At 44.3% G+C, this 17,125-nt stretch overlaps 1 protein-coding gene across 1 annotated transcript; it reads left to right on the top strand.

Annotated features, from left to right (window-relative positions):
* The first annotated feature begins 14,614 nt into the window (after positions 1–14,614).
* Positions 14,615–15,166, top strand: PLAC1 (placenta enriched 1). Its single transcript, XM_030849079.2, has one exon. The coding sequence runs from the start codon at positions 14,615–14,617 to the stop codon at positions 15,164–15,166; it is 552 nt and encodes a 183-aa protein (XP_030704939.1).
* The last annotated feature ends 1,959 nt before the right edge of the window (positions 15,167–17,125 follow it).

Below are 17,125 nucleotides of genomic sequence, written 5' to 3'. Positions count from 1 at the left end.
TGTTTTTTTTTTGAGATGTTAGGCCTGGTTTTATGTGTCATTGGCAGAATTTGTGGGCGCTAGGAGACTGGGTGTGACATTGAGGTTGGGACTCACAGGGAGCAAGGGGTCAAGAATCAAGGATTCAGGATCTGAATCACTGTTGCTTCTGTGGTGAGAGGTTGTCACCCAGGCAATTAAGTGTATATTAATTTTCCAGCACTGTAGTTTGAAAATCAGCACATCAAATAAAATATTTCACACCCAGGAAAAGCCAAATGCACATTCCTGCATGTGTGTCCTTAAGTGGGATTTTTATGGAAGGAAACCTTATTTGAAACACATGTCAGAACAGAAGTTGAGCTTATGAAAGGCACTGAGAAACCATGGCACAGAAGGTTTTAAGGCGTTGCCTGTAAAAAGCATAATCCTCCGCCTCAGTGCTTTCCACGGTTCGGCACTCACGTTCGGCACTCGCATTGATCCACCTGTGTGTACAGGTGTCCTCGCTCATTTGCGCAACGCTCACAGCAAAACCTGGTAGTCATATTGCTTGCATGTGTGAAATGAGAATTGGAAGTGGCTAGGGGATCTGTCATCTGGCCCCCCACCTGCTCAGCCTCAGGACAAGAAGGGAATCTCAAAATGATGGATGGGATTCTATCTGGACATCCCTGGAGGAGCTTCCTGAGACCGGCATTGGAATGAAGCTGTTTTCTGTCCACAGCTGAGAGATTCAGGTGCTCTGAACCCAAAGTGGGGAGCCCTGATCCACCCCCAAGCTTCTGTCTGGGTGTCTTGGAGGGGGCGTGGCAGGTATGGCACATAACGTGTGCACGAGGAAGGAGAGGATTGGGGTTGGCCACAGTCTCCAGCCTGGGGAGGCCCCGTGATAGAGAGCTGTTGCGGGTGCATCATCAGGAAAAGCTGGCCACGACTCTCATTTCTGTCTCTGCCTTCCCGGATGCCTGCCCGCCACCTCTCTTTTTTCATTCATTTGTACATACATTCCTCAAGTATTTACCGAACACCTATTTCAGGCATAAGCCTAGGCTAGCCAGGGCAGGAGTATACAGAAGACGCTTGTTTTCTCCTCTCCCTCTCAATGGGTCTTCTCTCCTTCTCTCTCTCCCCATAATTCAGTGGTAACAGGGTGGATGGAGGAATATCCAAAATTCATCCCTGTAGGAGACATCCGCGCCAGGAATTTCCGGCAACCCCCCAGGGAGAGTGGCAGATTGATGGGAGTCTAGTTGGGACTCACAAGGGGGTGGAGGGAGGTGGGGATGGAGGGAGGTGGGAGTGGAAAGAAGCCCACAGCCAGGCTGTCTGCCCAAACCTAGCCTATAGGTCCCATTTATCGGGCACTTGCTCTGCGCCATGCCCTGGATGTCCCATTTCTCATACCTCATTCAACCCTCCAATCCAAGAGGTAGTTACTATACCTGGCCCTGTTTTTTTTTTTATGAGGAAACTGAGGCCAGGAGGGGGAAGTGACTTGCCCAAAGTCACCCAGCTAGGAAGCAACAGAGCCCCAGTTCAATCTTAGGTCTATCTCCAATGCCCAGGCATTTAAAAAACTCAGAATGTGGTTTAGACATCAGCATGAACATAGATTAGGAGCTTCTAACTGTGCTATGAGCCCTGTTTAATTGAGTTTCTGCACAGTTTGAGTTTCTGTATTCAAGAATCATGATTTTAGGGAATTCCCTGGCAGTCCAGTGGTTAAGACCCAGGGCTTTCACTGCTGTGGTTGCCGGTTCGATCCCTGCTCAGGGAACTAAGATCCCTGCACGGTGCGGGGATTGTTGTTATTATTGTTGTTGTTGTTACTTTCCTTATTTTATAAATGAGGAAAGCAATGCTTAGAAATTGACATGCCCAGGGTTACCCAGCATGTAAAAACAGAGTACAGTTTTATTCCAGGTCTCTCTGACACATCAAAGCCACTCAGCCACTAGACTATCCTGCCTTAAGCCCTTCATGGCCTTATTTTGAAGAGTCTTTCCTCAGACTTTCTTCTCACCCTTTTTCTGTCCATATAAACCTCACCCATTTCTGTCCTGTAAGGTGAGCTAAGTCACTGTCTCCTCCGTAATCTCCTCCCCAAGACCACTTATTATCCCCAATATCCAATTAGCCTAGAAATCCCAAGGGCGTGTCCATATCGGGGGAGTCATAACCAGAAGATTACTGGCACCAAATTTCTAGTCACCCTTATAGGCTTGTGGAATCTTAAGAAGAGAAAGTAAAAACATAAATTCTTGTATTTAGAAATAACAAATGCTACTTAAAACTTGATTTTTTTGAAAAATAAAATGCCTCCCAGGTTGACAATCTCCCACCAGCAAGATCTCTCAAAGGAAGGGAAAAATCCTCCTTCCTGAAAATCAGTTCATTTTATAAATGATGATAAGGTGGCCCTTTTGAAAGTGTTGCTTAATTAGAGACTCAGAATTTAAACATACATTCCTAGTGAGGGATGTGTCCCAAATGACCATATCCCTTGAAAGGACAATCCTTCATATTTCTTTAATCAGTTCCTTCCCCCTCGTTCTGTAGCACAAACGCCAGGGCAGCTGCCATTTTGGGCCGAGAGTTTCTCTTTCCATTTTCCAAGGAAGCGAAGAACAAGAATTGTCTCCCTTATCTCCCAATCCCCTGTACGGGGTCATGCCCTTGAGGACTTATTCTATTTCAGCCTCTACCTCTAGGCAGTCAGAAAAAATGACTCTGAACCCCCTGGAGAATAAGCACCTGCTTCAGTGACTGTCCCAATGTGAACACGCTAATCCCCGGGTTTAGGAGAGGTTTGCCTTCCACACAAAATGGTCAGGCCCTTCTGATGGGTCAGCCCTGCTGGGTTTCATAGCCCAGTCTTGATTTCTAACAGGTGAGGGCCACAGTTGTTCAACTCTTATTATGAGCCAGTGCATGGCTCAAACACTATAAGATTCTTCATGAGGAGTCTGGGGGAATGCCAGATGGTATTATCGGGGGAAATCAGCTCAGTTCCTTTCTCCAACATCCCGAGCTAGTGGCTTTGACCAGGAACCAGGGCACCCCAGCCCCGCTGATTTCTTTATACTCACCACGTGAGCTTCTTTTAAAGTGAGTACTGAAATGTTTGTGAAAACCCAACTTTGTCAGGTCACCGGGGCAACCCAGTAGTTGCCCAATAGTTGTTTAGAACATGGAACTAATGTGAAGTTCTTTTCGGATGTCTGCTCCCCCCCGCCTCCTGTCCGAGCCCTGCATGGAGCTTCACAACATCCAGGCCTGGTAAAAGAAACTCAGCATTCCTTTTAAAGACATGATGAAATCAGAAAGAGACACAATCTCTGTCCTTGGGGTGGAATTAGGAACATGTGATTCCCCACTTCTGTAAAGAATGTAAGAGTTTGAGAATATGTGGTCCCCTTTTTCCAGTCATAGAGGTTTTAGGGGCGAGCTTGCAGGCCATTCTTCATAATTTGGGGTTGCCATATTTGGCGGCGTTGTACAGAAACCATACACACTTCCCTTGTCAAAACAGATGGGGAAGGCCTGAATATACAGCATGTCCTGAGGTGCGCTATGCTCTGCGTCTGCATGCAGCTCATGGAATAAATGTATTCCATCGAAATCAGGAATGACTGCTTGCTCTTAAGAAGTCTAAGATACAAGGAGTGATCAGTGATCTAGAATTATCTTCTCTGAGTGCATCTGAATTTCTGCCTCTCACTTATTGCCTTGTTCTCTCCATTCTTCCTGCTTAAAAAGCTACGAATTTCCTTACCTTGCCATCGTCCTAGACTCTGATCCCCATAAACAATCTATGCCTCTTTTTTTAATGTCCTCTCCGTTAAACACCTTCCCTATGTTACTTTCCTAGCGTTGGCAGATACTAGAAAGAAAAGTATGGAAGCTCCTTGAGAACGACAGATGCTTCCAATCCTATCTTTGCCACTTTAGCTTTGTGTCTTTAGTGAGTTTCCTAACCTATCTGATCCTCAATTTCTTCTTCTGGAAAACGTGGCTATTACTACGAGTACCTCCCACACAGGGTCGCTGTGAGGATTCAGTGAGATACTGCAAGTAAAGCCGCTTAGCCCAACGTCTCAATAAATGTTTGTTTCCTTCCTTCCTTCTTAAGAGGAATTTCAGTTTCTACACCAGACAGCTGCCTCTGATGAGCAGCCTTGTCTAATGGGCGGACTCGGTTTCTGTCTTCGTTCCCATAACTTAGGAGTAGAAAGAAAACTTTAAAAAGTGACAGGGGAAGCACAAATGACACTCTCAGCTGCTGTCTAACTGGGTCTGCCCTCTCCAGCCCGTGAATACTCGTTCTTCCTCTTGTCTTTTTCAAATCTTGGGCTACTCTGGAAGGTTCCGTCCCTGCCCCTCACTGCCATTTGCCACCTTAGAGCTACTCTCAGCTTTTTCAGCTGTGGGAAGTCGCTCCCAGAGCCCCCTCTGTACTTTTGGTTTGCTCAGCTCCCCGGGCTGAGCTTGAGAGTCAATTCTGCCCCTCTCCTAAATAACCTGGCCGCCAGCACTAATGCAGACTTCACCATGTATCTTGGAGCGGTAGTCCGTAGGTCAAACCACTTCAGGACTTTCCCTTCCTTTCCACAATGACGTGCTCACCATAATATCTTACAATTTTGTATCTGGTGTAAAGGGGGAGAGAAGCCAGGCAGACTAATGGGAAGGCCTGAGGCCCAAAGTCTCTCCACCCTCCTGGGCCCCCATTTCCACAGCTTTAACATGTGATGTCTGTCTTTGAGGACCTTCCCGGATTGCTGAAAGGATCAAGGGAGATAACAGGAGAGAACACACTCTATGGGAGGGGTGTCTGTGTACAAAGAATAGATATCCAAATTAAAGAAAAAATTTGAGATTTATTGCCATACGTGACTTATATATGTTGAAACAAACTTTCAAAAATCCTGGGATTCTGCAATTGCTTAGAACATGGCAAAGAAGCATAAACAGAGAAGAAAAGTTGTTCCTACCGGTCCTTTCTAGGTTAAATAGAGAATATTTGCACTTTTGAGCACTTGCCCCATAACTGTGATGCTAGTTCCAAGAAGCAGAGCCCCAGCCTTTTCATTCAGTGCAGGAAGTTTGTAAAGAGAATTCCCAGTGCGGGGCTTTCAGAGATCATGCTGCTTGGAAAGGCCGTGTCAGCCCCCATCACTCAGAGCTGGACAGTAAGCCCCATTCTGAGTATTTATGTCTATATTGTGACTCACCCTCCCTTCTCCCCTGGCACCTTGCCCTTGTCATTGCCATGAATATCAGTAAGCGCCAATCACAACAAAAACCTGGCTTAGGGCTCAGGTCCCTGTGAGGCAATATTGTGTAGTGTCGTATATGTCAAGAAGACCTATATACAGAGCTGCATGGTGTGTGTGTGTGTGTTCTCTCCTGCCTGTGTTCATAATATATGCGCTCATTATGACCACATTATGATACACAATTATGACCACATTATGAATTGTGATAATATATTATGAACACATGCATGGGAACACACGCACAGCATTCAGTGATAGAGCCTTCAAGACTCTCTAATGTAGCCTCCCACATAGGACAGGAATTCCCTCTCCAGCCATCCTGACGAGTGACCACCCAGACGCTACCAGAAGGCCTGCAGAGAACCGAAGATGCTTAGTTCTACAGCGGACTTCTCCGTTCATTTTTGGACAACTTTTAAAGTGAGGAAAATCTTCCTGATGTTACATTATAATCTCCCTCCCTAACTCCATTCTCCTGCAGGTGTCCAGTACCAGCACCAGCACCCCTTTAGACAGGCTCCCTTCTTTCTAACTTCCTGTCTCCATTCCTGGTTAGTCATCATCTTCGTAATCCCAAATGGATTTAATGTTGTAGCAAGACAGTCAGAACATTCATCGTTTCAAGCTCTTATCTCGGGAAGGAGACATGTGTGTCTGTTCAAGTTGTTGGAAAAACATATTTATTAGTTTCCTAGGGCTGCTGTACAAAGGACCACAAACTGGGTGGTTATTCTGAGAATAACAGAAATGTATTCTCTCACAGTTCTGGAAGCTAGAAGTCCAAGATCAAAGTGTCAGCAGAGACATCTCTGTCTCTGACGGCTCTAGGAGAGGATCCTTCTTTGCCTCTTCTAGTTTCTGGTGTTTGCTGAGAATCCTTAGCATTCTTTGGCCTGGAAATGCATCACCCCAGTCACATGGTTGTCTTCTCCCTGTGACTGCACATCGTTTTCCCTCTGTGTCCAAATTTCTCCTTTTAGTAAGGGCATCAGTCATATTGGATTAGAGCCCACCCAAATGACCTCATTTTAATTTGATTACCTCTGTAAAGACCCTATTTCCAAATAAGGTTACATTCTGAGGTACTGGGAGTTAGGAACTCAACATATGAATTTGAGGGGGCACAATTTTATATATATATATATATATATATATACACACACACACACATATATATATGTGTGTATATATATATATATATATATCCAAATGATGTAAGTTCAGAGGCTCGACCCTTGAATACAATTTCAGAAAAGAGTCCTTTATTCTTTGTTAAGGTGAAAATAGATTGCCAGGGAGGAGAGGCCCTCCTCTTTTTGTTGTTAATATGTATTTTAATAGTATTATATATCACATATGTATATATTATCAGATATAATAATAGGTCAGCCTTTTATATTTATTTTTAACATTATTTATATGCTATATATTTACTTTTTTTTGTTTTGTTTTGCGATACGCGGGCCTCTCACTGTTGTGGCCCCTCCCGCTGCGGAGCACAGGCTCCGGACGCGCAGGCTCAGCCGCCATGGCTCACGGGCCCAGCCGCTCCACGGCACGTGGGATCTTCCCGGACCGGGGCACGAACCCGCGTCCCCTGCATTGGCAGGCGGACTCTCAACCACTGCGCCACCAGGGAAGCCCTATATATTTACTTTTCAACATATATACATTATAATAGGCAGATGACGAGCTCATGTTCAACCTATTATGTATCATTTTAACAAAATACTAATTGCGTGGAGAAGGTACCACGCCGATGCTCTGCCCCAAGTATTTTGATATTGCTGAGATAAGGACCTATCACACCCAAAGTCAAACTTTTGTTATATGAAAGGTACAGATGGCAGAAACGGAGAGTGATATCCGCCAGTGAAATACAATAGCATACGTGGAGATGGGGTCAACTTCAAAGCATTTTGGGGAGCACTCAGGCTGGGGGATGTTGAAACAAAACCTGGAGTTGGCCTGGATCTCTCTCAGTCTGGAGTTGGCAGAGTGGATTGGGCAAGCCTGGCCCGGGGTGAGCCAAGGGTCAATTTGCACTGGGGGAGACTTACCCCATCTTGCGTCTGATTTCCCGGGAGCCTCTGGCGTTTTCTGATTTGTGCCTCTGTGCTTGGAACTGGTAGTGGACGTGTAGATGTGCTCTCAGGAGGAACAGACATCCAGCCCGCAGTCTGGTTCCTCCTTGTAGCCAAGGGAATCCATCCATGGGCGACTTCAGGGGGCTGTATCCACTTGCCTCAGTCAGCCCAGTGATTCCAGCAAGCCCCTTCTAGGCACCCATGACTCTTCAGTACCTTGTGGACCTGAGACTTCCTGTTCTCATGATGCTGTGTCTCTCAGTTGCCTGGACTTGGGCCGCATGGGCTTAGGAATTTCTTCTCTCCTCCCACGTAAAGCCAGACCAGAGGAGAGTTGCACCTTGTCTGCTGTCTAGAGGTTGACTTCGTTCAGTTACCTGAGACCATAAGAGTTGGGGTAGCCTGTGAATCTACTGCTAAATCCAGGTGTGCTGACACTGGTTGTGTTTGGTTGCTTGATAGAAGGAAGGAGGATAGTGACCAGGGTTGGGGAGTTAGCGCAAGGAGGACTAGCTCCATCTGGAGTGACTGGCTAGGAGCTAATCAAGAGGGCAGTGGGTACCATTAGGCTGGGCCGACATACAGCCCTTGGCATCAGTGAGGTCAGTAGGCAGGCAGGTGGGTGAGTGGGCAGGACCTTTGACAGGGGCCCTACACTTTCTACCAAGAAAATTTTCACTGCTACCGCAGGCCTTCAACTGGGAGTTTAGGGAAGGAGTGGAGGAGAGATTTAGCCAGTAACTAGATTCAGGCCCTCAGGGACTGGACAAGAACAGTGGAAGGTGGCAATTTCTAGTGGTTCCTTCATCCTTCTGGTCAATAAATATTTACTGAGTACTTACCATGTACCAGACACTATGGTAGATCAGGACACAGCTCCCTAAGGAATTTACAGTCCAAGGATTAAGGGATGGGGAAAAATAGTAAGGATCAGGGCAACAGCAGGAAATAGATTTGGGCTTTCCTTTCTTCTTAGTGTGTGTATCTATCTATTCGTCCATCTGTCCATCTGTGTGTGTGTGTGTGTGTGAGAGAGAGAGAGAGAGAGAGAGAGAGAGAGAATGATTGCTCTTCCCACAATGTCCTGGCCACAGAACAATGCCTCTTTACCTATTGCAATATGCAGGCAAGCCTCCCAAATTGTAAGTTCCCTAACAACGACCAACAGCCTTCCTATCAAAGGAACCTTTTCTCCCCCTCAGGAGCCAAGATATGCTGAATGGTCTCAGTCCGGGTGTACACCGACGCACCAAGTGGCCACATTCTGGGTGGGGCGTACACAAGGTAGCTTTGGGCTTGGGAGAGCCACAGATGGGTCAAGTCAGGTAGAAATCAGCCAAACAGGCTGTAAAGTCAACTGTGGCTTGATTTGGACTTAAGCCATCCTTCAGCTGTGACTGTATACATGCACCTCACTTTAAGAAAACCTGTACCCCAAAATCCCAATTTTGAAAGGGAGAGAAGAATGTGCCTGACCGTTTTCGAAAGCCGTCTTGAGCCCTCATTTATTGACACAGGTGTGTCAAAGCCCTTGAAGGAGTGTCTGATTCAGACCTCTGCCTTCTGATGGTAACACCCGGAAATCATCTCGGGCGAAGGGGCCTTCCTCTGGTTTGGGCAGCCCTCCGGAGACGACTAATGGGTTAAAAAGGAGGCCATGCTGCTGCAGATTTGCAAGCTCTGCACAGACACAAACTTACCTTGTCTTTTAAAATGAGAAGGGACTCTGGGGCTTTGTGGCAAAGGGTGTCACTTTCTGAAAAATCAAACTCAAATAAATTATTAAATTAAAACATAAACTGGATTAGGGGCACACATTGGAGATTTTCCTTACATTTTATGGAAATTATGAAATGCATCCCTTCGTTCAACTTTAAAACTTAAACTAATTCAGCTTCTCTGCACGAAAAGGAAGGAGTTCCCATGACCTGATATCTGCCATTTCCACTAAAGTACAGCTTTCTGTATTTATTTGGAAATACTTATGTTCAGTCAGGGGATGGTTTACCCTTGTTGCGTAGCCTGATTATGGTTTGATTTCACATCGGACTCCTCACCTTTTAGTAACCAAATTAATGACCCAGCGAAAACTTCTCTCTCTTACAAGGAGCTTGGATTCTTATTTATTTCGCAACCTTTATTTGTGCAGGAGATGAACCATGACATTTAAACTATGCTTGATAGCTTAACAGATTATAAGAACAAAACCAGATGGCCCAAACAAAAATAATGCTTTGATTGCTTTCAAATTCAATGTCAAAAATTAAAAACAGCTTTCAAAAAGCCTTACCCTTTTTTTTTTTCCTGAAATGACTTTGGATCATATATATGTATATAGACTTTTCCCCTCCCCCGCAAAACTAAAAGTATATAAACCAGAAATTTAACAGTGATTATTCTGAGATCGGAGAATGTTTTCTTCTTTTTCCTTTTCTATATCTCCCAATTTTTCTACAGTTTTTTCCTACAATTTTTCTACTGAAAAGCAGGAAAAACAGAAAAAAACACCTTTAATGATTACTTTTTAGTTTAATTTGAATGAAATCTTTCCTAGAGTTGAGTCAAGGTGTTTTCCTCAGTTGAGAGAATGGACTTTGTTAAGCATTAGCAGTTCATAATTCTTCTTCCTTGACAAACGATGAATAACGTGTGGTTACTTTAACACCGTGTTTCACTATGTTGGAAAACGAAACCGGGCCCAGATTTCTTTAGAATGAATGTAAATTCTACAAAAGCAGTAATTTAATTTTCTAACTCACTTTAATGTCCCTTCGACATCATTAGTATAATCACAATCCTCACTTTCTTTGAGAGCAGCGAACCAACTAATTCTTTAAAACTGGGCCTCGATTTTAAAAGGCTCCCAAACCTTGAGATAGTTGGCTGGGCAAAGTCAACATGTGACTATTTGAATTTCTAAACTAAAGGGTCCACAGAGTGTTAGGATTCTTTCTTCTGTTCTTATTTTGTAAAGGAATCTTTATTCCAACTCAGATTCATTTTTCTTCAAATCAGCTGCAAGAGAGTGAACAAACTTTGCTGCAAATCAATGCCCTGACAGTTATATTTCCCTGAGATAATTGCGTACTGCTTTGGAGTTTCCTTTTCCCCTCTGTTTCCTTTTGTTTTGACAACAAGATTCTGGGAAAACAATATACAAATGATAACTATGCTGTCATGAGTATACTGAATTTTAAAAATAAATAACTGTCGACCCCAAAAGCTTCCAGGAGCCTATGGAGTGAATTCTTTTTCCAAACTGTTCTCAAACCAGATGTGGAAATGTTTAGCTAATCCCCTCCCCATTCCCCACGCAAAGAGTTCATATGTGTCTCTAACGACATCAGAGGAGATGAAGAGGCAACAGTCTGTCTGCTTTCAAGGAGATTTGTGTTACACGTCTCAACTCACTCACCAACATCACAAAACTAATTTACTTCTCTCTTAAAAAGTCTCTTTTTTTTCCTGAGATTAAAAATGCTCTGTGTTTAGACCAATATTCAATCTCTTTCTTGTAAGACATTAAGAAATAGAGTTCATATTCCCAGAATGAAACGTTTCATGTTTTGTTTTTTTTTAAAAACGTAAAGAATGTATTAAGAATTAGGCTTATTAGGGAATTATTTTTTAAGGGAAAGGAGGAAAACTTTAAAAAAAACTAATGGAAAATGTATATGCATAAACCACATTTAGAAAAACAGAAAGCTACTGTACTCTGTAGCTGCAAGGAAAGCAAACATTTTGCATCCAGGTGTCATTAGCAGCTCTGGTTTCGCTGGCTTCCCTATAGCTCAGTTCAGGACTGTAGGTACCAATAGCCCTGCTTGGCTATACAAAGGCATCGAAGTTATGAGCTTTGCAAGGATAATTTGCAATCAGGCCAAAATGGGGCTATGGTAATGCAAACCCTGAGACCTGCTTTCTAACAGCCCAGCTGCCTCTGGGAAGCCCGACAGTAGTCCCAGGGTGAGCGCTCCCTTCTCTGCAGTTATTTCTTCCCCAGTCCTCAACTCCCTCAGCTCCAGGATGCTGGGCTCAGCCCCAACTATGGCTAAAAATACCTCCAGTTTGGCGCAGACTGCACAACCCTCTCTTCTGGCGCCCCCTTCCCATCTCTAGCCCCTCAGCCCTCTTTCTCAGAGCCAACCCTCTCCCTCCCCATCCAAGTCCAAGGTCCTATTCTGCCAACACATCTCAGCTGGATGTTAGAAAAGCCAGCTGATTTGATGAGTTTACACTGTGTTGTGAATGACTTATAACCATCCCTCAACACACACCCACACACACACACCCACACACACCCTCTACCTTTCCCTGGCAATTCAGGCAGCAGGGAAGGGAGGCTGCCCAGTTCTGACAACCTGTGCTCAGCAAAAGGGAGCAACTCCCCAAGAGTGGCATTGAGCTAGGAGTTAGCAAGCTCATTAGAAAGTGCATTCTGCTCTCCCCTGATCTCCCAACTCCTCCCTCCCACCTTAGAGATGCAGTCTTATACCTGGGTCCCACTGACTTCATTTTTCAGTTTTCTCTGAGCTCAAAGGTATGTTGTCACACACACTTACTGCTCCAATCTTGTGGCAATCTCTCCCTGGCTACGAGAAAATCAGAGGAAACCGATTCTGTACTGAGTTTGGAGATTTGTGCTAAATAAACCCCCAAACTCAGTGATGTTACTAAAGCCCTTCCTTCAAGACTGATTCAGGGCTTCCCTGGTGGCACAGTGGTTAAGAATCTGTCTGCCAACGTAGGGGACACGGGTTCGAGCCCTGGTCTGATCCCATCATGCCGCGGAGCAACTAAGCCCGTGAGGCACAACTACTGAGTCTGCGCGTCTAGAGCCTGTGCTCCGCAATAAGAGAAGCCACCCCAATGAGAGGCCCGCGCACCGCAATGAAGAGTAGCCCCCGCTCGCCACAACTAGAGAAAGCCCACGCACAGAAACGAAAACCCAACACAGCCAAAACTAACTAAATAAATCAATAAATTTATATATATATATATAAAAGACTGATTCAGTGCAATGTAATTCAAAAAGTGGGTGTGAGAGTGGGAGTGAGGTAGTCTAAAATGATTCGTTGGGTGACAACTGTAATGTTTCTCAGAGAATTTGGGCTTTTTATCATTCTCTTTGGATGAACCATGAGAAGGAGGAGGAGAGACAATAGGAAAGATGACCGAGGGATGGAGAGGAAGTACATGGCTAACTCCCTGCACAGGAGCACACCCTTAAACTTGGTGTCAGTTCTGGGGTTTGAACAACAAAACTGGAGTGGAAGGATTGTTTCCCTGACCTATTCCAGGAACTACTTAAAGGGGAGGTTTTTGTTCAGGGCAAATAGGTCCAGGCTGTGAGATCACGTGAAGGAAGGAGGAAAGAGGGAGAGAGAGGGAGAGAAAGGCACTCCTAAAGCAAGCTCAGGGCAAGGTGGTCTTCCTGAGACCAAGGCAATAGTGCAGCAGCGATGGAGTGATGATCTCAGCTTCCAGAAGGAACCTCAGCAAATATGCATCATTCCAGAGCAAGCGGTTTGTTTATTTAACTGTTGAGTCATTATCCAAGACCAGCTGGCATCCGAATTAATTCGGGTTTTGTTGCTGTTGTCGTCATCATCGTATTTTGTTTGGTTGGTTTTTTGGAGGGGTAAGAGGGCTGGGTTTTTCGGTTTGTTGCTGCTGCTGCTGTTTTTCTGTTTTTTTTTTTTTTTTTTTTTTGCTTCGTGAAAAACAAAAAAGCAGTCCTAAGAGAGCCATTTCAGAACAAAGAGGCAAGGAAGGAGCCGGGGAGACCTCTTAGGCTTCTCTTTACACCTCAACATCCCCAAGAGAATGAGGAGTCAGTAAGGAGAGAGGGAGAGACAGGGGTACCAACCAGATCAAGTGCTGATGTGAAAACAAAGCACTTCATCCAGGCCACTGCACCTGGCTAGTGGGCTCCTCCGCCATGGTTTCCATTAAAGAGTGCAGCAAAGTCATCAGTATCAAAGGAAGAGAAAGAGCTACATTTTTGCAACTGAGGAAGACGGGAGGAAAGAACTGTCTTGGGATGCTTTTTATTTAGCACAGTGCTGGGCACATAGTAGACGCTCAATAAATATTAGTCAAAGAATGAATTCATTTACACAAGGATTACTTAATTCAGCAGGGGACAAGAGTAAAACCCTGCATAGACATTTCCTTTGAAATTTTAGGCACTTTTCTATTTGATTTATTTCATTTTCACTTTTAAAATGAAAACTGAGTTGAACAATATTTGATGATATTCCTGTTCCTTCTTCCTTTGTGTGTACCCCTTCTGAAACTGTTTTAGACACTTGTTCTTAGCATGACTCTTTTTTCCTCCATACTGCTCTGCCTGTCACTCTGCAATCTTGCTATTTTGCGAGGTCATGATGGCTGTTGGTCATAATGGCTTACGATGCTACTGCTGGCATTTATGAAGCATTCATTTGATCATTTTAAGTGAGCCACTTGGCAAAATTTCAATATCTGGATGTTGGGAATAAACCACAATTTCTTGGTAGGTTTTCATTTAATTAAATCTGTTGATAACCAAAAGAAGAAGGCAATAGAGAAGGGTTCATTAGTATGGTCTATGGGAGGACACTGGGACCTTCAGGAGGAAAGTGCTGTCAGCTTGAATTAGACTGTTATCTCCTGTCACCTTATTTAATGTTTGGCATGAAAACTGTTTTGTTTTCTTTTTGGCTGGGGTTGCACACAAAGGAATGCTACTCCAGATCGGCGTAGACTCTCATTCTGTATGTGACGGATTTGTGTTTTATACCAAAACAATATGGTAAAGTCACTTAAAGAAGCCATTGTAGTCATCTAGAAACACATGAGTTCCAACAATGACATCAAAATTCAGTTCTCTTTCACAGGGATCTTTTCCTTTGCTTTTTATTCTTTTTTTTTCAGTTTTATTGAGGTATAATTGACAAGTAAACTTGGAAGGGATTTAAAGTATACAGCGTGCTGATTTGACATACGTTTACACTGTGAAAAAATTTCCCCCATCAGGTTAATTAACACATCCCTCACTTCACATGTTTACCTTTTTTCTTTTTAGTGAGAACATTTAAGTTCTACTCTCTTAGCTTCTTTTTTTTAATGCTTTAGGAATGGTCTTTTGTTTTTAAAAAATGATCGTGTTTGAACTTTCAATAGGAAATAAGACGATTTTCCTTTTGTGTTTCTTTGTGCTCTAGAACTCCTCACCAGACAGTTTCCTGTTTCCTGAGAGTCATTACCTGATCCGCTACCGGGATGAAAGTTTTCAACTTGATAGGAGGGCTAGTCTTCCTCACCTCTGTGTTTTTGGCCTGTTCGGGAGAAAATCCGATAACTGTACTGTGCTCCATAGACTGGTTCATGGTCACCGTACACCCCTACATGTTGAACAATGACGTATATGTGCACTTTCATGAGTTACACTTGGGACTGGGTTGCCCTGCCAACCATGTTCAGCCCTATGCCTACCAGTTCACCTACCGTGTCGCGGAATGTGGCATCACGGCCAAGGCAGTCTCTCAGGACGTGGTTCTCTACAGAACCGAGCTGCACTATGCTCCCAAGCATACGTCGTCTAAGTACGTGATCCCAGTGTCCTGCACTGCCCCCCAACGTTCCCCGTGGTTCACGATGCCCTGCTCCAGGGAAGTAGCCAGCGAGGGAGCCATCACAACCCGGGATGGTGAGACATGCTATGAGGTGTTCACCTCGTCACAGTCCAGCCAAAGGCCCAACCGTGATTGTCCGCCTTGTGTCTTCAACGAGGAAGGGCAGACGCAGGGCCCACATCACCAAGCAGAGGCTTAGGAGGCCCATCCATGCAGTCTTCTTCCTCTGTTAATACTTCTGAGAAATGGTGTCTCCGTCTGGATGATCAGATTGCGTCCATGTGATCCTTAGGTTTGGGGTCTCCAGTTGACGCTCTTCCTACAATTGGTATATAATATTTACTAATATCAGACAAATGTGTGCTCTTGTGGCCTTCTTATGCGTGCTTTTCAAAAAGAGCAGCCCATGGTAATTCCATGAACAAAGCTGTTTTCTATTTTTGTACCTTTTTTTCCCCCCTTTTTTGGCCGTGCCACCCGGCATGTGGGATCTTAGTTCCCCGACCAGGGATCGAACCCACGCCCCCTGCAGTGGAAGCTCGGAGTCTTAACCACTGGACTGCCAGGGAAGTCCTGATGGCATAAAAATATCACTTGGGTGTTTTTATTTCATAAACACACACATAGCTTTTACTATGGGCCAGACACTCTTCTAAGTGCTTTACCAACATTAGTGTCTGGTCCCTTCTCTAGGATGACTTCTCTCTCCTTTAAGGTCCCCCAGCTGAATCCCTCCGTCTGTCTACCCATATCCCTGAGACTCTACACTACTCAACTTAGCACTTAGCCACATAATTTCTTAGTTTGATCCATCACTTTTCTGTATCACTTTTTGTCCACGGAAGGCAGAATTTGCACTAGTGATTTATAATCCACCAGTTGTTCTAGGAATCACTCAACTCACATCCCACCAACTAGATGGTAAGCTCCTGAGGCCAGGGGCTAGGTCTTATACTTAGCCATAGACTGATAGCACTCTGCAAAGAGTTTTGTCCCCTGACTTATGTGATCAGAAAATTTTCACCCAAGTCTAGCTATCCATTACTGTTCTCAAAGACTCGGAAAGGGAAGGTAAGTCAGTTCATTCAACAAATATTCACTGGGCGCTACTATATTCTAGCCACTGAGGATATGGCAGTGAATAGAAACTGAGGCTCAGAGAAATCAAGGTCACACAGCTAGTAAACAAATACATAAGTACACAAAGAGAAAATCAGACAGCGACAAATGCCATGACGAGCTTAAAACAAAGCAATATGAGAGAAATTGGAGAAGGAGTCAGAGTGGTCAGGAAAAGCTGCTGTGAATTTGCCATTTGAACTGAATCTTGAATGTGAAAAAGGAGCCAGCCCTGGGCTGATCTGAGAGAGGCCATTCCAAATAGTAGAAGCATCTCATTGAATCCTCACTACAGCCCTGGGAGAAATACTCTTACTATAGCCATTTCACAAATAAGGAAACTGAGTCACGGAATGATTAAGAAACTTGCCCAAGGTCACACATTTGTTAAGAAGCAGACAATGTTAGCACAATGTACATGATAATATACACAAAGGATTACAGTAGACATTAGTAATTTAGTCATTGTCTTAGTCTGTTTGGGCTGCTATAACAAAGTACCAGAGACTAGGTGGCTTATAGACAACAGAAATTTATTTCTCATGATTCTGGGAGCTAGAAATTCGAGATCAAGGAGCCAGTATGGTCAGGTTATGGTGAGGGCCCTCTTCCAGGTTGCAGACTACATGTGTCCTCACATGATGGATAGAAAGCAAAAGAGGTCTCTGGGGCCTCTTTTATAAGGGCACTGATCCCATTCATGAGGGCTCCACCCTCATGACCTAATCACCTCCCAAGGGCCACACCTCCTAATACTATCACATTGGGCGGTTAGGATTTCAACATAGAAATTGGGGGGAGGGGCACAAACATCCAGTCTATTGCAGTCATGATAGTTGAAGAAGCACAGCTGTTCATTTAAAAATCTCATGCCCCTTCTTGAGGAAAACTAGGTAATAATCCCTGAAAACAATGTATTCATTCAACAAACATTTATTGCGCTCATCCTATGTTCCAGGCATTATGTTAGATGCTGAGCATGCAATGGTGAACGAGACTAACATGGTCTAATCAGGAAGAGACAAGTAAACAAGCCTAG

Source organism: Globicephala melas, chromosome X (assembly GCF_963455315.2).
Source record: "Globicephala melas chromosome X, mGloMel1.2, whole genome shotgun sequence".
Taxonomy (NCBI): domain Eukaryota; kingdom Metazoa; phylum Chordata; class Mammalia; order Artiodactyla; family Delphinidae; genus Globicephala; species Globicephala melas.
The sequence above is the reverse complement of the archived record's forward strand: the minus strand, read 5'-3'. Positions and strand labels throughout refer to the sequence as shown.

Excerpts from the sequence above, each read along its gene's own strand:
- PLAC1 (XM_030849079.2), top strand. The coding sequence starts at position 14,615 with ATGAAAGTTTTCAACTTGATAGGAGGGCTAGTCTTCCTCACCTCTGTG.